The sequence below is a fragment of the Macaca nemestrina genome, chromosome 1 (assembly GCF_043159975.1).
Source record: "Macaca nemestrina isolate mMacNem1 chromosome 1, mMacNem.hap1, whole genome shotgun sequence".
Classification (NCBI taxonomy): domain Eukaryota; kingdom Metazoa; phylum Chordata; class Mammalia; order Primates; family Cercopithecidae; genus Macaca; species Macaca nemestrina.
In genome coordinates, this window is record NC_092125.1 from 59,936,835 (window position 1) to 59,957,378 (window position 20,544).

General features: G+C 43.7%; 1 protein-coding gene across 4 annotated transcripts in view; it reads left to right on the forward strand.

Moving 5' to 3' along the window:
* LOC105484722 (importin 9) overlaps nt 1–20,177 on the forward strand; it is a 58,821-nt gene extending 38,644 nt beyond the window's left edge. For 3 of the 4 annotated variants that reach the window (XM_011746592.3, XM_071077924.1, XM_024793739.2), the window contains exons 15-24: nt 3,116–3,342; nt 5,061–5,209; nt 5,988–6,116; nt 6,983–7,258; nt 7,546–7,712; nt 9,218–9,351; nt 10,642–10,764; nt 11,223–11,327; nt 11,543–11,619; nt 12,348–20,177. In XM_011746592.3, coding sequence (XP_011744894.1) covers nt 3,116–3,342; nt 5,061–5,209; nt 5,988–6,116; nt 6,983–7,258; nt 7,546–7,712; nt 9,218–9,351; nt 10,642–10,764; nt 11,223–11,327; nt 11,543–11,619; nt 12,348–12,458 — 1,498 coding nt within the window. In that variant the 3' untranslated portion in view covers nt 12,459–20,177. The remainder of the gene's footprint in view (nt 1–3,115; nt 3,343–5,060; nt 5,210–5,987; nt 6,117–6,982; nt 7,259–7,545; nt 7,713–9,217; nt 9,352–10,641; nt 10,765–11,222; nt 11,328–11,542; nt 11,620–12,347) is intronic. The other variant, XR_989171.3, reaches the window with a different exon arrangement.
* The last annotated feature ends 367 nt before the right edge of the window (nt 20,178–20,544 follow it).

Consider the following 20,544-nt stretch of genomic DNA (forward strand, 5'->3'; position numbering starts at 1 on the left):
CTGCAGCTGTCTTTTCTAATGTCACTAGTAACCTTTTAATGATAAGCATTCCACCATTGCTTTTCTTTTTTTCCTTAGCCCCAGTTTTAATTTATTCCTTCATGTCATAGTTTATGTATCATTGCAAACTCTCTTAAATAATCTCTGAAACAAGATACTGATTGACAAATAATTATACTTGTTTCACATTTTTTAACTCAAATTTATGTCAAACTTTGTCCTGAGCTACAAACTAATGTATTCATTGCTTACTATCCATACCAGGATAGATATCTTACAAGTACCTGAAAATCAACACATTTACTACTGAGCTTGTTATCACCTTCAGGCCTGTCCTACCAGTATTTTCCTTTTTATTAAAGGTAGAAATCTTGTAACTTTAGATCTTGAACTTAAACATCTTGTATTCCCTGTTTTAATGAAGGTAGAGATCTCAGATATTTGCCTTTTAGATCTTGGTTCCTTGGCCTCTCATCTCTTCCTTCCCGTCTTCCCTTGCTACTACCTTGATTGTGCTATTTCTCTTCCTTGAATTACTGCAGCAGCTTCCTGATTGATCTATCTGCAGCCTCACACTTCTGCAGACCATATTATTTGAGCTGTCAAGTTGATCTTTCTAAAATAGAAAACTGATTTTCTTGCTCCTGCTGTTAAAATCATTCATGACGGCCAGGCGCAGTGGCTCACGCCTATAATCCCAGCACTTTGGGAGGCCGAGGCGGGCGGATCACAAGGTCAGGAGATCAAAACCATCATGGCCAACATGGTGAAACCCCATCTCTACTGAAAATACAAAAAAAAATTAGCTGGGTGTGGTGGTGCATGCCTGTAGTCCCAGCTATTCAGGAGGCTGAGGCAGGAGAATCACTTGAACCCAGGAGGAGGAGGTTGCAGTGAGCCGAGATCATGGCACTGCACTCCAGCCTGGCAGCAGAGCGAGACTCCATCTCAAAAAAAAAAAATCATTCGTGGCTCCCAGTTATTCTCTTCAAACTTGAGATAGAGGTACTTCAGAAGAAAGTCGTATTATATCAGGCAGTATAGGAAGCCACGGATAAATATATAATATTTTCCTGGGACATCAGTTTCCCCTGGAGACTTTAGGGTAAAGAGAAGATTAGGTGTTAGGAGTAACACAAGTTAAAGAAACACCAACTTCCAAAATAAAGTTCAACCTCTTTTAGCATGGCATACAAGATCCAGTATGATGTAGACAGATGATGCAAACTCTATGTTTTACCATACTGTACAGTTTCAAGTTCATTAGAGGGGCAAAGTAACTATAAACCCTTAGAATAGAAGTGGGAAATGGAGGGAGGGAGAGGACAGATAAATGCTGGTCGAGGGATGGATCCAAAAGCTAGTCTAAGGAGTTGAGAACTGACCAAAGCCAGGTTCCACATCAGCTCTTTAGAAGTTTGGTCAGAGCAGGGTAGTATTGGAATCAAACATTATGAACCAAAAATCAAAAAGTCTGTGGACAGATCTGAGATTAAAGCCCACAGTTTCACTGGTCATTGTGGACCTTGGAAAGCCAACACAAATAATACGGTTATAAGACATTTAAAATAAAACATTTAAGTTAAGAAAAAAAACATTTATTGGCTGGGTACAGTGCTCACGCCTGTAATCTCAGCACTTTGGGAGGCCAAGGCAGGCGGATCACCTGAGGTCAGGAGTTCAAGACCACCCTGGCCAACATAGTGAAACCCAATCTCTACGAAAAATGCAAAAATTAGCTGGGCGTGGTGGCGGGTGCCTGTATTCCCAGTATTCCCAGCTACTCGGGAGGCTGAGGCAGGAGAGCTGCTTGAACCTGGGAGGCGGAGGTTGCAGGTAGCCGAGATCATGCCACTACATTCCAGCCTGGGGAACAGAGTGAGATTCCATCTCAAAAAAGAAAGAAAGAAAGAAGAACCACTTATTGAGTACTGCTAAGTGCCTTGTTTCTATATTAGGTTCTTTTAACATAGAGAAACAATGTTTTATTGCCTTGTAACTTATTGCCATTCTAAAGATAAACAAAAGTAAAGATTTAGATAATTTTTGTTGTTGTGGTTTTGTTTTTGTTTTTGTTTTTGTTTGAGACAGTCTCGCTCTTGTCACCCAGGCTGGAGTGCAGTGGCATGATCTCGCCTCACTGCAACCTCTGCCTCCCAGGTTCAAGTGATTCTCATGGCTCAGCCTCTCTGAGATTACAGGTATCTGAGATTACAGGTGCGCAACGCCACGGCTAGCTAATTTTTTTGCATTTTTAGTAGAGATGTTTTGTCATGTTGGGCAGGCTGCTCTTGAACCCCTGACCTCAGGTGATCTGCCTGCCTTGGCCCCTCAAAGTGCTGGGATTACAGACGTGAGCTACAGTGCCTGGTCCTAGACAATGTATTTTTAACAGTTGTATCATTTTGGACATGGTAAGCAACATTCAGTAAATATTTGTTGATTGAAAAGAGGCTAATACAGTAAAACTATAAGGGAACTTTAAATCCTACAGCTAAAAGGCTGATTTCGAAAGTATAAATAAAATGTTTATATAAGGCCGGGCATGGTGGCTGAAACCTGTAATCCCAGCACTTTGGGAGGCCGAGACGGGTGGATCATGAGGTCAGGAGATTGAAACCATCCTGGCTAACACAGTGAAACCCCGTCTCTACTACAAAAATACAAAAAAACTAGCCAGGCGAGGTGGCGGGCGCCTGTAGTTCCAGCTACTCGGGAGGCTGAGGAGGCAGGAGAATGGCGTGAACCCGGGAGGCAGAGCTTGCAGTGAGCCAAGATACAACCACTGCATTCCAGCCTGGGTGACAGAGCGAGACTCCGTCTCAAGAAAAAAAAAAAAAAATGTTTATATAAATTAAGCTTGTTTCAGGATGCAGAAAAAAAACTTCAAGAAAAAAAGCAGAAGTTTTTAAAGAAAATAGCAAAAGTCAAATAGAGAACATAGAAATGGTGGTGCTAATGTTTATATAATACATCCAGAAAGAAGTAGAAACTTACCTAACTTTAGAATTTGCTTTATAAAGCTACACATATAAATGCTATAATATGTGAGATTAATTGGGAAAACCAGGAATTGAATTTTTTAAATAATAATTGCTTATCTGTCTCTCTCTAGTTATTGTGACCAACTGAAAGTATCAGAGAGTACCCATGTGCTCCAGCCCTTCCTCCCCAGTATCCTGGATGGCTTAATTCACCTAGCAGCCCAGTTCAGCTCAGAGGTCCTCAACCTGGTGATGGAGACCCTGTGCATCGTTTGTACAGTAGACCCCGAATTCACAGCAAGCATGGAAAGCAAAATCTGCCCCTTCACCATCGCCATTTTTCTAAAGTACAGTAATGGTATGCCACCAGGGAGAACTGTGTTATGAGGGGCACCAAAGAAAAGGTGGTGGCTGGGGAATTTAAATGAAAGATTCCCTAGGTTTGGTCTTACCTATGATGCTATGGTTTTAACCTCATAAGCAAAGAATCTGGCTTTGGATTAGCAAAAAATAGAATTGTGCTGTAAATGTAGCAGCATTGAAAAATAGAGTACCTATTTCTGTAACACTCTCTAGTAAGGACTTAGGGAAAAAGATAATAAATAAAGGGCTTACAAGCAAGAGACATAATTCAGAACTTTGATGATAGAATAGGAAATTTGGCAAATTAAAAGCCTCCTAAAAGAAAAGGGCTAGGACTATAATTTAGAAAAGGAGATACTAAAGAAAGATACATGTAAAAGTTTATGAACAAAGGTATTCACTAGATATTTTTTACAGTAGTAAAAATTTGGAAATTATAAAAAGACATTAGTTAATTATATCCATAAAATGAAATACTGTTCAGCCATTAAAAATCAAGCTTAAAAGGAATATTTAAAACCATGGGAAAGAGCTTACATTGTAATAAATGAAAAGATACTTTTCCCCAAAAATCCATAGAATATGATCCCAAGTTTTGATTTTTCTTTTAGGAAAGGATATATGTATAGTTAAGTATGTTTAAAAAAAAAAAAAAAAGAAAAGAAAAGAAAAAAATACATCAAAATTTTAAGAGTGTTTATCTCTAGGTGGTGGAATTACAGGTGTTTTCTTTATTTTCTGCAGTTTAAGTTTTTTTTTTTCCTATAGTGAATGTATTTATTAATACCTTATTACTAGTAAAATATTAAGGATTTTTTTTTTTTTTAAAGAGAGAGCTCCAATATTGAAGCTCAGAAAGATGTACAGGATAAGGATTGTTTATATAATGTGATATACTGAACATGTTATTAGATATGCTTTTTCACTGAAAAATGTGTACTGAGGAGCTTTCCACATTGTGTTCTTGGATTTATCTCATTCTTTCAGCCATTACATAGTATTCCATAAAATGGGTATATCATAATTTACCCATTCTGCTAATGGACATCTAGGGTATTCCCAATTTTTTTCTATTACAAACAATGCTGCAGTGATCTTTTAAGATATACTTTAATATACATTGCCTATATTTTTCCATACTAAATAGAGGAGAATGTTTTGTTATATAGATAAAGAAGATTGAGCTAAAGTTCCCTTTCTTCATAAGGCTCTGCTTTTTAGGAGTTTTGCCTTTTGCCCCAGAAGTAGCTTTGAGAATTGTTCATGGCTACCATGGCTACCTCATAGGAGATATGTATGATTTCTCTCATGCATCAAAGTCAGTGTTTTGGCAATTTTTGCAACTTTCTTCTTAAAGTATCAGTTGGGCTTTTTTTTTTTTTTTTTTAAGCATATGGTTTTATAATCTAGGTTTCACAAGAATAAAGACTTTAAAGATTTTTCTTTAGAAAAACTACATTTTGTTTTAGGAGTAGCTGTTGAAGACTAGTCCCTACTTTAATGAAGCCATTAAAGTACACAAAGTGTACCTCTTGGAGATTTAGGATCACTCCTGTTCTTTCAGGTTATTCATGTGGCCCCACTAGGTCCCGGATGTGTGATAAGTAATCAATGCAGAAGTTGTTAGGTTAGGGCAAACAACAGGCATCATTAAGCGAGAACCAGATGCAGACCATCAGGCAGGGGGATTCCGTGTTGCCTTATCCACTTCAGATCCCGTCGTCGCCTCACTGGCTCAGGACATCTTCAAGGAGCTGTCCCAGATTGAAGCCTGTCAGGGCCCAATGCAAATGAGGTTGATTCCCACTCTGGTCAGCATAATGCAGGCCCCAGCAGACAAGATCCCTGCAGGGCTCTGTGCGGTAAGTGGCTGTGTGTGTGTGAGATATACAAGCGCCACCCACAGATGCATGTAGCTGACAAGAACTTAATAGCATTAGAGATTCATGGGGTGATTTTGCTGAGCTCTTTTGCCCACAATGACAGTGGGTGATTCTCTGAAGCTTTAAGAAAATGACTTGGCTTGGCGCGGTGGCTCACGCCTATAATCCCAGCACTTTGGGAGGCCAAGGCAGGTAGATCACAAGGTCAGGAGTTTGAGACCAGCCTGGCCAGTATGGTGAAACCCTGTCTCTCCTAAAAATACAAAAATTAGCTGGGCATGGTGGCAGGCACCTGCAGTCCCAGCTACTTGGGAGACTGAGGCAGGAGAATCCCTTGAACCCAAGAGGCAGAGGTTGCAGTGAGCGGAGATCGCACCACTGCACTCCAGCCTGGGTGACAGAGTGAGACTCTGCCTCAAAAAAGAATAAAAGAAAAAAAATGGCTCTTCTTGTTTCAGAGGTACCCTCAGTGAATTGAACAGAGTGCCACCATTACACAGCGCCACTAAGTATGTCACCTGGTTATCCAATCCACTACCATGTACTAGTGCCCACCCCTAGGACTAATCAATTAGTAAACTATTAGGAGGAGGCTGAGAGCACTACCCATTTAATTATTCCTTTTATTTTGGAAACTTGCCTTTCATTAATAAGCTTTCTCTGGGTTGCTATGTGATACCCATCCAGTAAGGATCTTAGTTGTTGGGCACCCCCAACCCCAGAGGCAATTCTGACTCTTTTTTCTTCTCTCTTTCAGACAGCCATTGATATCCTGACAACAGTAGTACGAAATACAAAGCCTCCCCTTTCCCAGCTTCTCATCTGCCAAGCTTTCCCTGCTGTGGCACAGTGTACCCTTCACACAGATGACAATGCCACCATGCAGGTATCTGAGACATGGAGACTAGAAGGGGGAAGATAGCTCCCCAGTCATGGGCCTTTACTACGCTGAGAAATCTGACATGGTTTTATGCTTTTGAAATATGGAATTCCTCAACTCCATATTTACTTAGCAGATTCAGGAAGGGTTCAGGCTGCAAAAGCCAAGCGTTTCTGGTGCTTTGGAGCATGTTACAGTTTTTAAAAATACAGATACCAAGCACCCTGCCCATCTGTATTGGGTATTGCTACTATGAAAGAGATTACAGACATCTAGACTTGGGGCCATAAGAAAGTCTTTCTGCATATTTCCTCTATTAATAAAATCAGCAGAGTGATGGGCCTCTAGAGAGGGGAGAGATGCCTAAATATTTTTTCTCTTTTTGTTTCCTGGGTGAATTGGTTACCTTTTCAGGTGTGTACTACCGTCATTGATTATAAAGGTTATAGGAACTTGCCAGTGAATATTGATCAGCTTAGAAATCCCTAGGCAACTAGTGGTTTGTGTAAGACCTATATGAGGTCCTATAGTATCCCCAATTATTGCAAGATTGTAAGCATATTTTTTTAGTACCAGAAGTAGACCTTTATGATTAAAATTCATTTTGCTTGGCCATTGTCCCTTGTGATTAAAAAATAATAATAATACACATTTTTGAGATAGCTCATTAGGTAAAGGGGGAATTATGTAATGCATGTCTGTGTCTATAACAGTAAATTCCTGATTCCAGTGGTATGAGCCCACCACAAATACTATAGACTCACCGCTTTTATGAGGCATAGGCCTCTGAGAACATTTGTTTATACAGACTGAGGGCCTCCTGGCATCTGTCTCTCGGTTACTAATCTTGCTTGCCACCCCTGTCTCCCCAGAATGGCGGAGAGTGCTTGCGGGCCTATGTGTCAGTGACCCTGGAACAAGTAGCCCAGTGGCATGATGAGCAGGGCCACAATGGACTGTGGTATGTGATGCAAGTGGTGAGCCAGCTCCTGGACCCCCGCACCTCAGAGTTCACTGCGGCCTTTGTGGGCCGCCTTGTTTCCACCCTCATCTCCAAGGCAGGGCGGGAGCTGGGGGAGAATCTAGACCAGATTCTTCGTGCCATCCTCAGTAAGATGCAGCAGGCAGAGACGCTCAGTGTCATGCAGGTAAGAGAACAGTAGGGAGTGGGCTTCCTACTCCCTGGCTGATAGAAGTGAAAATTAGTATTTTGGTCCTGAGTTATTTTACCCTGTTACTACCCTTGTAGGACAGTTAAGTAAAATGGGATCTGTCTGGCCTAAGAAACATGGACAAGGAAATCTCCATGTTTTCTTGTCCTGTGAATAATACCCTCAGTGTAGACTCTGTCTCTTATCTGACTGGCCAGTTCCCTCTCATCTTTTATGTCTCGAAAATTGATTTCCCTGAAGCAAATGTCCTTATTTCCTCCTAGTCCCTGATCATGGTGTTTGCTCATCTGGTGCACACTCAGCTAGAACCTCTTTTGGAGTTCCTGTGTAGCCTCCCAGGACCTACTGGCAAACCTGCTCTAGAGTTTGTGATGGCTGAGTGGACAAGCCGACAGCACCTGTTCTATGGACAGTATGAAGGCAAAGTCAGGTAGAATCCCATCTTTCTTTTCTGGGCATTCTGCCACCACTTCACCACTTATATTTCTTTCTTTTGTGTTTTTTTTTTTTTTTTGAAACAGAGTCTCACTCTGTCCCCCAGACTGGAGTGCAGTGGCACAATCTTGGCTCACTGCAACTTCCACCACACCCAGCTAATTCTTTTGTGTGTGTGTGTGTGTGTGTGTGTGTGTGTGTGTGTGTGTATTTTTAGTAGAGACAGGGTTTCACCATGTTGGCCAGGCTGGTCTTGAACTCCTGACCTCAAGTGATCCACCCACCTCGGCCTCCCAAAATGCTGGGATTACAGGTGTTGAGCCTCTGCTCCTGACCTATATTTCTTTTTTTCCCTGATTTGCTCCATTGATTTTTGTTTGACATTTCAGATGGCTCTTTGTATTCCCTTTTCCTTGTCTTTCTTTATTGCTAAGGCACATATGTGAATAGCTGCCATCTTGAAATCCCCAAAAGACAGTCAACACAGGTAGACTATATATTTCTGATCTCTGCTTGCTAGAGATCCCTTTTCTACCGCAGACTTCACACAGCTAAGTGCTGCTAGTGGCTTATTTTCCTTTATAAACCCAAGCCTTGGCCAGGCGCACTGGCTCACACCTATAATCCCAGCACTTTTGGAGGCTGAGGCAAGCAGATCACTGGAGGTCAGGAGTTCAAGACCAGCCTGGCCAACATGGTGAAACCCTCTCTCTACTACAAATACAAAAAATAGCTAGATGTGGTTGTGGGTGCCTATAATCCCAGCTACTTGGGAGGCTAAGGCAGGAGAATCAATCGCTTGAACCCAGGAGGCAGATCACGCCTGGGCGACAGGCAGATGCACTCCAGCCTGGACCACAAGAGCAAAACTGTCTCAAAATAAAAAACCCAAGCCTCTAACCCTGGCTTCTTAACTTTCTATCCTGGACTTTTATACCACTGATTCTTATAACTTCGTTGCACGTTACAATATGGATAGCCATCGTGATGCTTGCCCACCCTAGCTTTGTTCAAGAAGAACAGGTTACCTGTAATCCCAGCACTTTGGAAGACTGAGGTGGGCAAATTGCTTGAGACCCACCTGGGCAACGTGGTGAAACCTATCTCTACCAAAAATATTAGCCAGGCATGGTGGCACGTGCCTACCCACTCGGGAGTCCCAGCTACTCAGGAGGCTGAGGTGGGAGGATCACCTGAACCCAGGGAGGTCAAGGCTTTGCGGTGAACCATGATCACACCACTGCACTCAGCCTGGGTGACAGAATGAGACCCTATCACAAAAAAAAAAAAAAAAGAAGAAGAAGAAGAAGAATAGATCTCATTAGACCATCTCATGAACTCTAAAATCTCATTTTCAGCTGAACTCTCTTAGCTCTCCTAATTAGTTGTTAACAGAATTTTCACTGTCAAATAGAGGGCCTTAGGACATGATTGCTTATCTCCTTGGCATGAACTCTAGATAGGTAACTGATTGACCTTTTTTTGGATCTTCCTTGCCAGCTCTGTGGCACTCTGTAAGCTGCTCCAGCATGGCATCAATGCAGATGACAAACGGCTACAGGATATCCGTGTGAAGGGAGAGGAGATCTACAGCATGGATGAGGGCATCCGCACCCGCTCTAAGTCAGCCAAAAGTGGGTGATGCTGCAATTCCTCCAATCCTCTCCCTATAATAAGGGGCTAAGGATACCTGGGTGGAGGGAAGGAATGCATTGTGGTGTATATTTTCAAAACATAATTGTTGGTGCTGGGTTTGATAAAGAAGCAACAGGAAACTTAGATAAAAGGGATCAGAACATATGGTTTCTTCCTGTTGTCAAAAATGGACAAAAATAAGCTGGGCGTGGTGGCTCACGCCTGTAATTCCAGCAGTTGGTGGGAGGCCAGGGCGGATGGATCACTTGAAGTCAGGAGTTTGAGACCAGCCTGACCAACATAGTGAAATCCTATCTCTACTAAAAGTACAAAAATTAGCCAGATGTGGTGGTGGGCGCCTGTAATCCCAGCTACTTGGGAGGCTGAGGCAGGAGAATCGCTTGAACCTGGGAGGCAGAGGTTGTGGTGAGCCAAGATCGTGCCACTGCACTCCAGCCTAGACAACAAAACAAGACTCCATCTCAAAAAAAAAAAAAAGTGAGTGCGATGGCTCACAACTGTAATCCCAGCACTTTGGGAGGCCGAGGCTGCCGGATCGCCTGAGGCCAGGAGTTCGAGACCAGCCTGACCAACATAGAGAAACCCCATCTCTACTAAAAATACAAAGTTAGCCAGGCATGGTGGCGCATGCCTGTAATCCCAGCTACTTGGGAGGCTGAGGCAGGAGAATAGCTTGAACCCGGTAGGCGAAGGTTGCAGTGAGCCAAGATCACGCCATTGCACTCCAGCCTGGGCAGCAAGAGCGAAACTCTGTCTGGAGGAAAAAAAAAAAAAAAAAAGGACAAAAATAGTCTCAGGTACCAAGCATCCCAGTTTCCAGCTTCATTCTGAGGCTTGGGCACAGATGGTTAGTGTGTCTTTGTTACTGAGTTGACTTTGGCCTGTAACACCAAGGATTTGCAGGTAGGGAGTATAGAGCTGCTATCTTTCATGTAGATTTATAATTACCTCCGCTGTCTCTCAATTTGTAAGTCACTGGGACTGGAGTACTGGCTCTAACAGTTCCTTGGTTTCAGAGCTTTATTACTAACGAGACTCTATCTCCTTTAATCCCTGAACTCTCATCTCTCCCACCTTCTGAACTGTTACAATACCAAACAGAATAGTTATTAAACTTTAAATCACTCTTTGGAGACTAGATATAGTCAGAGACAGTGAAAGTCTGAGGGGTGGTGAACTCTGGTGAGCAGCACTGAGGAGGGGACAGGGCTACTTCCAGAAGTAAGCCCAGTGACACTCTGACTTGAAGCCTTTTTCTTCCTTCCCAGACCCAGAACGCTGGACAAACATTCCTTTGCTGGTCAAGATCCTAAAGCTGATCATCAACGAGCTCTCCAACGTCATGGAGGCTAATGCCGCTCGCCAGGCCACTCCTGCAGAGTGGAGTCAAGGTGCACCAGGCCCTTACTCCAAGGAGACTTTTAGCCTGGCAGATCAAGTTACAAATTGTCAAATTAGCAACTTGGTTTGTTGAGTCACTAATTGAAAAAAAAAAACAAGTTAATGGTTAATGGAATGGCTGCTCTGTGGCTGGCACCGTGCTAGGCACTAGGCATGTAAAGAGCTGCTTCTCCAGTCTGCCATATGAAGGCTGGGGTGGGAGGCAGCCAGGAGGCAAGCTAACATAGCCCTTCTTTGGTTTGATTCTTCTTAAGAGCCTCTCAACCTTTATATCTCCAGGTTCTTTCTTTCAGATTTACCAGAAGGGTTTGGCCATTTCTGGTTCTCTTTCACTGGGTACTACAAGCCACATTGCAGAAGCCTTTGGGGCCCTTCTGGTCTGTTTGGATTTGGGGAGGGGAAATGCATGAATGTGCTCTAGCTCTAGCTACTTTTCATCTCCAAGTAGATGACTCCAATGATATGTGGGAGGACCAGGAGGAGGAAGAGGAGGAGGAGGAGGATGGTTTAGCTGGCCAACTTTTATCTGACATTCTTGCTACAAGTAAATATGGTAAGCTGTTTGATAAGAGGACAGCCATGGTAAATACCTTTTCTTTCCACACTGATCCCAAGAATGGGGTACCCAAGAAAGGGGAGAGGTGGGCCCACAGGGACATTCCTTGGGCTTTTGCACCTTCCGCCTCCGTCATGTGGTAGTATATCACCATTCAGGGCCTGATCATGGGCCTTTGTCCTGACCCGCCCTATGTTGGCTGTGTCTAACAGAGGAGGATTACTACGAGGATGATGAGGAAGATGACCCTGATGCCCTGAAGGATCCTCTCTATCAGATTGATCTGCAGGTGAGGGTGTCCAGAGATGTCTTGCAAATGGCAATGTCCCAGGCCATGGAAACAGGAATATGGGCTCAAATCCATTTATGGCCAGGCATGGTGGCTCATGCCTGTAATCCCAATACTTTGGGAGGTCAAGGCAGGAGGATTGCTTAAGCCCAGGAGTTCAAGACCGTCTGGGCAATGGAGAGGAGACCCTGTCTCTACAAATAATTTAAAAATTATCTGGGCATAGTGGCACATGCGTGTGGTCCCAGCTACTCGGGAGGCTGAAGTGGGAGGATCGCTTGAGGCCAAGAGGTCAAGGCTGCAGTGAACTGTGATCATACCACGGCACTTGAGCCTGGGCGACAGAGCAAGACCATTTCTTTTTTTTTTTTTTCCAAAAAAAAAAAAAATCAATTTATAATTTAACATGGGAGCCTCACGGGAAAGAGTTCTTGTCTTGTTGAGTGGTCCAGTGTTTTGGGTGGGCTGGAACTTTGCACTTGATGTGTTGTAATTCATCTTCTAGAGTCTATGTCGTGAAGGTCCTTGGGGTGATAGAGCCTTGGAAAAATGTTGTTTCCCTGTGGATTATCTAAACTAGATCCAAGAACATGAAAGACCATCCCTCAGGGAGCTGGCATTTGTCTAAAAACCAGCATTCCCTGTGCCATTTGATTGTGGTTCTTGCTTCACTGCAAATGGGTGACTTGCAACATCTCACTAATGCCACTCTTGCTCTTTTCCTCCAGGCGTATCTCACAGATTTCCTCTGCCAGTTTGCTCAGCAGCCCTGCTACATAATGTTTTCAGGCCACCTTAATGATAACGAGAGGCGAGTTCTACAGACCATCGGCATCTAAAAAGGGGAGCCTTTCTCCATTTGCTCCTTCTGGCCCAGCCGCAAACCATTTTGCAGCCCTCACTGGCCTTGAGATGCACTTTCTTCTCAACCTAAAGTGGCATCTTGACCCTTGGCCCTTGGCCTCGGCAGTGACACTGATGACAACTCAGACCAGGCTCACCAGTGCCGTCACTTAGGAATGCTGGAACAAAGGACATTTCTCAAAGTTCCCCTGAAGACATCCCATCTCTAGAACCTTTTTTCTCCCTGACTCTACCCCCACCTCTGTTCCTAGAGCCCTCTGCTGGCCAGTCCAGAAACATTATTGCCCAGAAGGATTATGTGTTTATGGATTATTTTGCCCCGCCTCAGGAGCACAGGAAGTCACTACCATTTATATTCTGAAACAGACCTATCTGTGTTCATAGGACTTCTGATTTTTTCAGATAGGAATCCTCGTGAGAGATCATTATGCTTTGTGCCCTGGACCACTGCTGCTCTGGGTTCTCAGGAGGAACAGGCAGGAGCAGCTTCATTCTAAGCCTTTCCAGTGACCTCAGCCTTGCTTCCCTTCTACAACACTAAGGCTCCTCTGTCAGAGGAGGTCGTCTTGTTTTTGCCTCATTGCATGACATAACCCTTCCCCTCAAGCTGTTCCTATATATACATGCACACACAAAATAAGCCAGACAGATGGCAATTTGATCTTCCTTTTTTAGGAAAAAAAAAAAAAAAAAGGGAAAAAAGGGAATTTTTTTTAAATGCACCTGACCCAACTATATTTAATATGCCTCTCCCACACATTACCACAGAGTCTGATATTCAGAGGTTATCCCCTCTCCCTCAGGAAGCCTCTAAAGTGGTTAAGTTGTAGCCCTCAAATTTGCAACATGTATTTTTCTAGGACAGTAAAGTAATCTTTACAAATGAATTTAGTTGCATGATATAAGGTGTCTCAGCACCTGTTTGCCTTCTATTCCCTTTAGAAGGTAAGTAAAAGTAGTGGGGGAAAGGATTAGGTGGAGCCTATCTAAACATTCTAGTGTGTTTTGGCAAACCTAGCCTGAAATGATTCTTAGAGAACTGGCATTGTTTAATCAGATATTTTTAAGGGAGATTCCTTAATTGGGAAGTTTAGTCTGTTTGGGGTTCAAAGAGCAAATGAGGATTAGAAAATCCTGGAGAGAGGCTGGGCACAGTGGCTAATGCCTATAATCCCAGCACTTTGGGAGGCTGAGGTGGGCAGATCACTTGAGGTCAGGAGTTTGAGGCTAGCCTGGCCAACACAGTGAAATGCCCATCTCTACTAAAAAGACAAAAATTAGCTGGGCATGGTGGTGCATGCCTGTAATGCCAGTTAACTTGGGATGCTGAGGCAGGAGAATCGCTTGCACCTGGGAGGCAAAGGTTGCAGTGAACCGATATCACGCCATTGCATTCCAGGGCGAGACTCCATCACACACACACACACGCACACACACAAATCATGGGGAGAAAGATGAAGCCTGTGTTCCCCTTTTTTTGATAGTGCCCACATCTGGTGCCCCATTTTTAATAGCCACAGAATATTTCTTTAGATTGATATTCTCACAAGAAATAGAATATAGGCTGGGTGCAGTGTGTCACACCTGTAATCCCAGCACTTTCGGAGGCCGAAGCGGGCGGATCACCAGAGGTCAGGAGTTCAAGACCAGCCTGACCAACACGATGAAGCCCTGTCTCTACTAAAAATACAAAAATTAGCCAGGCGTGGTGGCATGCGCCTGTAATTCCAGCTACTTGGGAGGCTGAGAGAGGAGAATTGCTTGAACCTGGGAGGCAGAGGTTGCAGTAAGCCAAGATCGCACCATTGCACTTCAGCCTGGGCAACAAGAGGAGCGAAACTCTGTCTTAGAAAAAAAAAAAAGGAAGAATATAAAGTGAATCTGAATCTCCACTCAAGGGGATGGCCCCAAGGATATCGTAGCTAGTAATGTCTTCATGCCACTAGGTGTCCCCAGTGTTCAACCTCCATGACTGAGACGGGAAGAAATAAGAGTTGAAAGTTTTTACTATCTTTGAAAAGCCTGCGGGCATGTTCACAATTGTCCCGTGCCAGCCAGGTTCTGAGGCTAACTGCTTGTGCCCCTGCTGCTTCTCCACATGGCATTGGGGAAATGATGGCAGGTCTGACCAAGTGGTGCTCAGAAAACCACCCTCAGCCTTGCAGACTCACTCCATAGTTGATCTCAAGGCAGTGCCAGTTGGATTTGGTGCTAAAGGCATAAGGCCAAGTCGGCCTCTGATTTTGGTGCAAAAGAGTGGTCTCATGCCAGTAGCATTGAACTGCTGAGCTTGGGAAGGCTTAAGGCTCCCACACAGACTGAGAATGATGTGGGACCCTCTGGGTCTACTGATTAGGAAAACGTTCTATATCTAGTGCCAAAAGTGGTCCTAAGCCCTTTGGCAAGGGTCCTTTCTGCTCTCATGCTGATTTGGGGGAGGACTAGGCATCCTGCCTCAGGAGAACGTGAGTCCTGAGGAAGGGGCCCTAGTATCACTTAAGGGCTACCCCTGGCTAACATACTTGGCTGTGGTTGAGAGTAGAAGGTCTTGGACCCCTCAGTGTGCAGGTACTTAACTGTGTTTCCAGTGCATTTTCATGTACATTATCTAATTTAACCTTTATAACAGGTTCACAGGGTGGATATTCCCATTCTGTTGATGAGAAAAAGTTTGGAGAGACTATGTCCAGTGTCAGCAGGAAGAAAAAAGATCTGTTGGAGGCCAGTACGTGTTGACAGAAACTCTAGACCATATTTTGTCTCCTGTCTTTGGCCAAAGAGAACTAGCTTCAGTCTGAAAAGGGCAGGGCTAAGTGGTTACAAGGAATAAAAAGTTCAAGGTAAGACAAATGAGGTAAAAATAAAAAAGAACACTTAGCTGCTCTGAGACATTTTAGTCTCCTGACTTTGGTAAACAGCAGCTGGGGCACCAAGGGGTTCCCAGGAGTTTGTTGAGCTTTTATTGGAGTGAACTGAAAGGAGGGAACGCTGTAAGACTGAAAAGTTAAAACCCCAGGAAGGAAGCTGATAACACAAGTTACAGTCATATAAGTGACATTGATTTGAGAAGAATGAACCTACAACAAATGACCCAAAAGCACCTAAATAAGAGTGATGAGAGTTTAATAGACGTTCATTATGGACTTCAGAGAAAATGATGCTAAACTGACCTTATAGTCTTCTTTAACTTTGTTAAGTAGGTAAAATAATCTGGACATAGTAAAGTCAAAGCATTAGGGAGATAGAGAAGTTGGTAACCACCAACTAACAAACTAGAAATTCACCCATTGTGGGTTGACCTGATACGTGCCCCCAGGGCTGTGTCCTTGGCACCTCCTTTGATATTAGTGACAGATGACTTTTTTTATGCCTTACCCATTCCACAAAAGAATTTGAAGCCATTTACACAAGAGATAGTACTAGTAAATTAGGAATGCTGATCAAATTTTTAGATAATAAGAAACCCTTAGGAAGGATGACAATTTAGAATCCAAATTTAGGATCCAAACAAATACCATTACAACCTATAAAAGTGAGCAGAATCTAAATGTAACATTTCAATAAATGCAGATTGATAATATCTGTGGAAAGAGTTGAGGACTATAGAGTACTGTGCTCTCACTAACAGTACTGCGTGCTGCTAAGAGTTTAATGGCCGGGTGCAGTGGCTCACACCTGTAATCCCAGCATTTTGGGAGGCCTAGGTGGGTAAACCACCTGAGATCAGGAGTTCGAGACCAGCCTGGCCAATGTGGTGAAACCCCGCCTCTACTAAAAATACAAAAATTAGCTGGGCATGGTGGCACACACCTGTAATCTCAGCTACTCGGGAGGCTGAGACGGGAGAATCACTTGAACCTGGGAGGCAGAGTTTGCAGTGAGCCAAGATCACACCATTGCATTCCAGCCTGGGTGACAGAGCAAGACTCTTTGTCTCAAAAAAAAAAAAAAAAAAAAAAAAGTTTATTATGCCAGGAAGGCCAGGTGTGGTGCCACACCCCTGTAATCCCACACCCCTGTAATCCCAGCACTTCAGGAGGCTGAGGTGGGCAGATCACTTGAGCCCAAGAGTTTGAGACCAGCCTGGGCAATGTGACAAGACCTTGTCTTAAAATTTAAAATAAAAGAAGTTTATTATGCCAGGAACTGTTAATGTGTCCAGAAAACTCCAGTGTGGTCCTAGGATGAGATAATAAAATTAGGTTGTCTAGGGTAGTGTGGAAGGTGCTTTCAGTCTTAACTGTGCCTATCAGTGATCCTCATTGCTATGTTCCCTTCTGGTGCTCAACCAGAGGCTCCCTGACAGATGACCACTCTGCCAGATAAAAGCTAAGATGTAGAAGACAAATCGTGTCAAGGAAAAGAAGCTTGAAGGAGCTAAGAATGCTTAGCTTAGAGAAGACAAGAAGAAACAGGACATGGCTTTGGGAAGTTCAAGGATGGTCCAGTGAAATACATCCTATAAACTTTTGCACCCCAGCCAAGCTGACCCATGATCAATAAGTATGAAATAAAAGGCCAATTTCTGGCTACTCTTCCCCCCAACCCCATTTCAGTGAATGTTGAACCTCTATTAGACGTGCAAGGCCAGTGCTAAATGCTGGAGGGCTTTGGCCTTTTCCTTCAAGGAACTAGTCTAGTAGGGGGTCAGAAATACAGATGGGCCCGAACGTAATGATGGTTTGACTTCTAATTTTTCAACTTTAGGATTGTGCAAAAGCTGTGCACATTCAGTAGAAACAGTACTTCAAGTATCCATACAACCATTCTGTTTTTCACTTTCTGTACAGTATTCAATAAATTACATGAGACATTCAACACTTTATTATAAACTAGGCTTTATGTTAGATGAGTTTGCCCAACTGTAAGCTAATGTAAGTGATCTGAGTAGGTTTAAGGTAGAGTAGGTGTATTAAATGCATTTTTTACTTAACAGTATTTTCCACTTTTGTTGGGTTTACTGGGATATAGCCCCGTTATAAGCTGAAAAGCATCTGTAGTATAATAAATGTGGGGAGTGCTGTGAGAGAAATAAGTATACTGGGTTTAGTTCCCACTGCCCAAAAAAGGAATTGACTAATCGGGTAAGTTGTATGGAGAAGGCTTGAACACTTGAAAGGAGCTAACAATACCTGCTTCTGGAGTATTTAAATGCCAGTGGGTATGCTAAATACTTTACCTCACTTAGACCACCTACTAACCTTACAAAGTAGTTAACTCTGCTCACCCAGTTTTACAGATTGATGAAACTGAAGCAGACAGATACTGTTAACCTATCAAAGGTCACACTGCAAGTGGGTGATTATAGTCCAAACAGCTTGTACTTGGTGCCTATTTGTTTTGCCTTTCCTGTGCATCTGCCAGGCAGATGAGAGTGGGGTAAGACATTGCAGAGAAAGAGTAAGAAAAGGCCGTCATGAAACAATTTCATTTTCAGACCTTATAAGCACATTAAAAGTACTGATATTTACGCATAAGTTCATGGAAGCCCTGGCCAGAAATAAAGCCGGAAGGACAAGTCGGGGCCAGATTGTGAAGGGTCCTGCAAGACCTGCTTCCTCTAGAGAATGGGAGACTACCCAAGAGTACTAAACAGAGAAGTGACATGATCAGGCTTTGTGTCTTAGAAAAGTGTTGCAGTGTTGATCCAAATGTGACTAGAAGGGTGACTTGGAACCTGGATCGGAGGAGTGGGAGATGGGAGAAAGGAATGCAGTCTGGCAGCAGCTACAACAGTCCAGGTGGGAAAACCCAGAGCCTGGACTAAGGTTGTAACTAGAGGGGACAGGGTGGAAGAGCTGGATTAGAGATGTTGACAAGGTAAAGTCAGTAGGACTTAAAGACTGACAAGGATTTTCCCAAAGTGAGAGCTATGGAATGAATTGTCTTAAAATGTTGCAGTGAGTTCCTCCTCATCAATCCAAGTGCTCAATCAGAGGCTGGACCTTTACTTAGCAGTCACAGGAAAATTCCCCATTCTCACGGGGATTTAGACCAGGTATTAACCATACTTTACCAAGATTCCAGTCTCAAAGCACCCAAAAGTAATTGTAATAAAATTCCAATTTTTGTAGGCCGGGCACAGTGGCTCACGCCTGTAATCCCAGCACTTTGGGAGGCCGAGGCGGGCAGATACGAGGTCAGGTGTTCGAGACCAGCCCGGCCAGCATGGTAAAACCCCATCTCTACTAAAAATACAAAAATTAGCTGGGCATGGTTTCGCATGCCTGTAATCCCAGTTACTCAGGAGGCTGAAGCAGGAGAATTGCTTGAACCCAGGAGCGGGAGGTTGCAGTGAGCCAAGATCATGCCACTGCACTCCAGCCTGGGCGACAGAGCGAGACTCCGTCTCAAAAAAAAACAAAATCCAATTTTTGTGAATTTAAGTTTCTCTAATGGATGGTGCAGGTCAACATTAGCCATCTAATGACCCTTACATTCCAATTTTTTACTTTTTTGAGTAAGTGGGAAAAGGTTGGCATTACTGCTGGCTTCTTAAAATTGAAAATTATACTAGGGTTTTTAAACCTGTGTAGAATACATGATGTGGAAGCAAATGTGCTATAGGAAGAAAAACAATGAACTACTGGCCTGACTAGGAGGCCTGGAAGTCCCTCCCAGGCTTGAGTTGTTCTGACTTGGCGTGATTACATAGCTGTGTCAAGTGACATTTCCTTCAAGCCTTGGTTCTCTCATCTATAAAATAGGGAACTAATACCTGCCTCACAGGATTGTAGTTAAGAATTAAGGATGACTTCATTAAAGCACCTCTAGTGGTGGAAGATGTCCCATCCTATCCCCACCCGTAGCTGGGAGCTATGTTTGGCTTATTCTCCCTGACTCACTGGATTACACTGTGACTCAGTTCAATTTCACACATGCTGCTGCTAAATTAGGGTCTTGGTGAGCCTTTGGGAGGACAGCTCTGAGGAATGAATTGTAGCACTGTAGCCCTGCCTGAGGAGCAGGATAGAAACAGGTGGTAGGCCCAGCTCTTGTCTTCTACCTACTAAGCAGTTTTTCTGTGGTTAGCTGTGTGACATTATAAACTATCGGTGTATTAATTTGCTTTCACTAGATTTCCCACTACCCCCCCACACACCCAACTTAGTCCAAGAACATACTTTAATTCTTTGCATTTCCTTGCCTTAGTTGCTTTTGTAGGGTGGACAGCAGGACTGCATGAGAATAGCCCTGCTTCTGGACCCTATAGTGAAAGCTCTAGTGAACTGCGATTAGGCCAGGGTCCCGGAGGAAGAAGGGGAGAGTAAAAGGGCGGGTAGTTTTCCAAAAGATAAGTAGGGGACAAAAAGGTCCATGGGGCCTATGAGTGGTGAGGATCCTGCCCTGATTGTGGCAGAGCACCTGGAGATGATAGAACTTCCTAGGGAAAAGGCTGCATGGAGTCCCCAGGGATGCTGGGCCCTGGTCACCAAGGCTCCCTGGGAAGGTCTCTTGTGCCTGCAGTACACAGACCAACACTTCTGAAATTGCAAGCTTAAGAGCATGTATGAGCAGAACCTGTGCAGACCAAGACTTAGAGGGCTCACCTCAATGTTTTGCACTGTGTGAGACCCCAGGACCTTTTTGTGATTCTGAAGAGGGGAACAAACCATAATAACAAACCAGGTAGCAGGATAGAGACTCATTCTCATCTATTTTGGTTAAAAGAAAATAAATGTATTTCTTCCACACCTGATTTTGTGATTGCAGATTCATAACTAATATCCCTCGTAAGCTCCCTTGACTCATCCCTGCCACAGGGAGGTTCACAGCAACAGCACAGAAACTAGTGCCAGTGCCCTGTTGTGTGACCTTGAGTAAGTTCTTTTTCCCTTGAACAGGGAGAGAGACACAATGGATCAGAGTGTCTCCGCCAGTTCTAACTTGGTGATTCTAATGGGTTGAACTGAACAGTAGTCCATTTCCAAAAGAGGAAGCCAAGACCAGAGGAGGCGTGGTTCCTTCAAGTTTGCAGAACCAGTAAGTGGCAGAGCAGGACTCATATCTAGTTAGTGGTTCACAGCATGGGGTCCGGAGCTAGACTGCCTGGATTTGAAC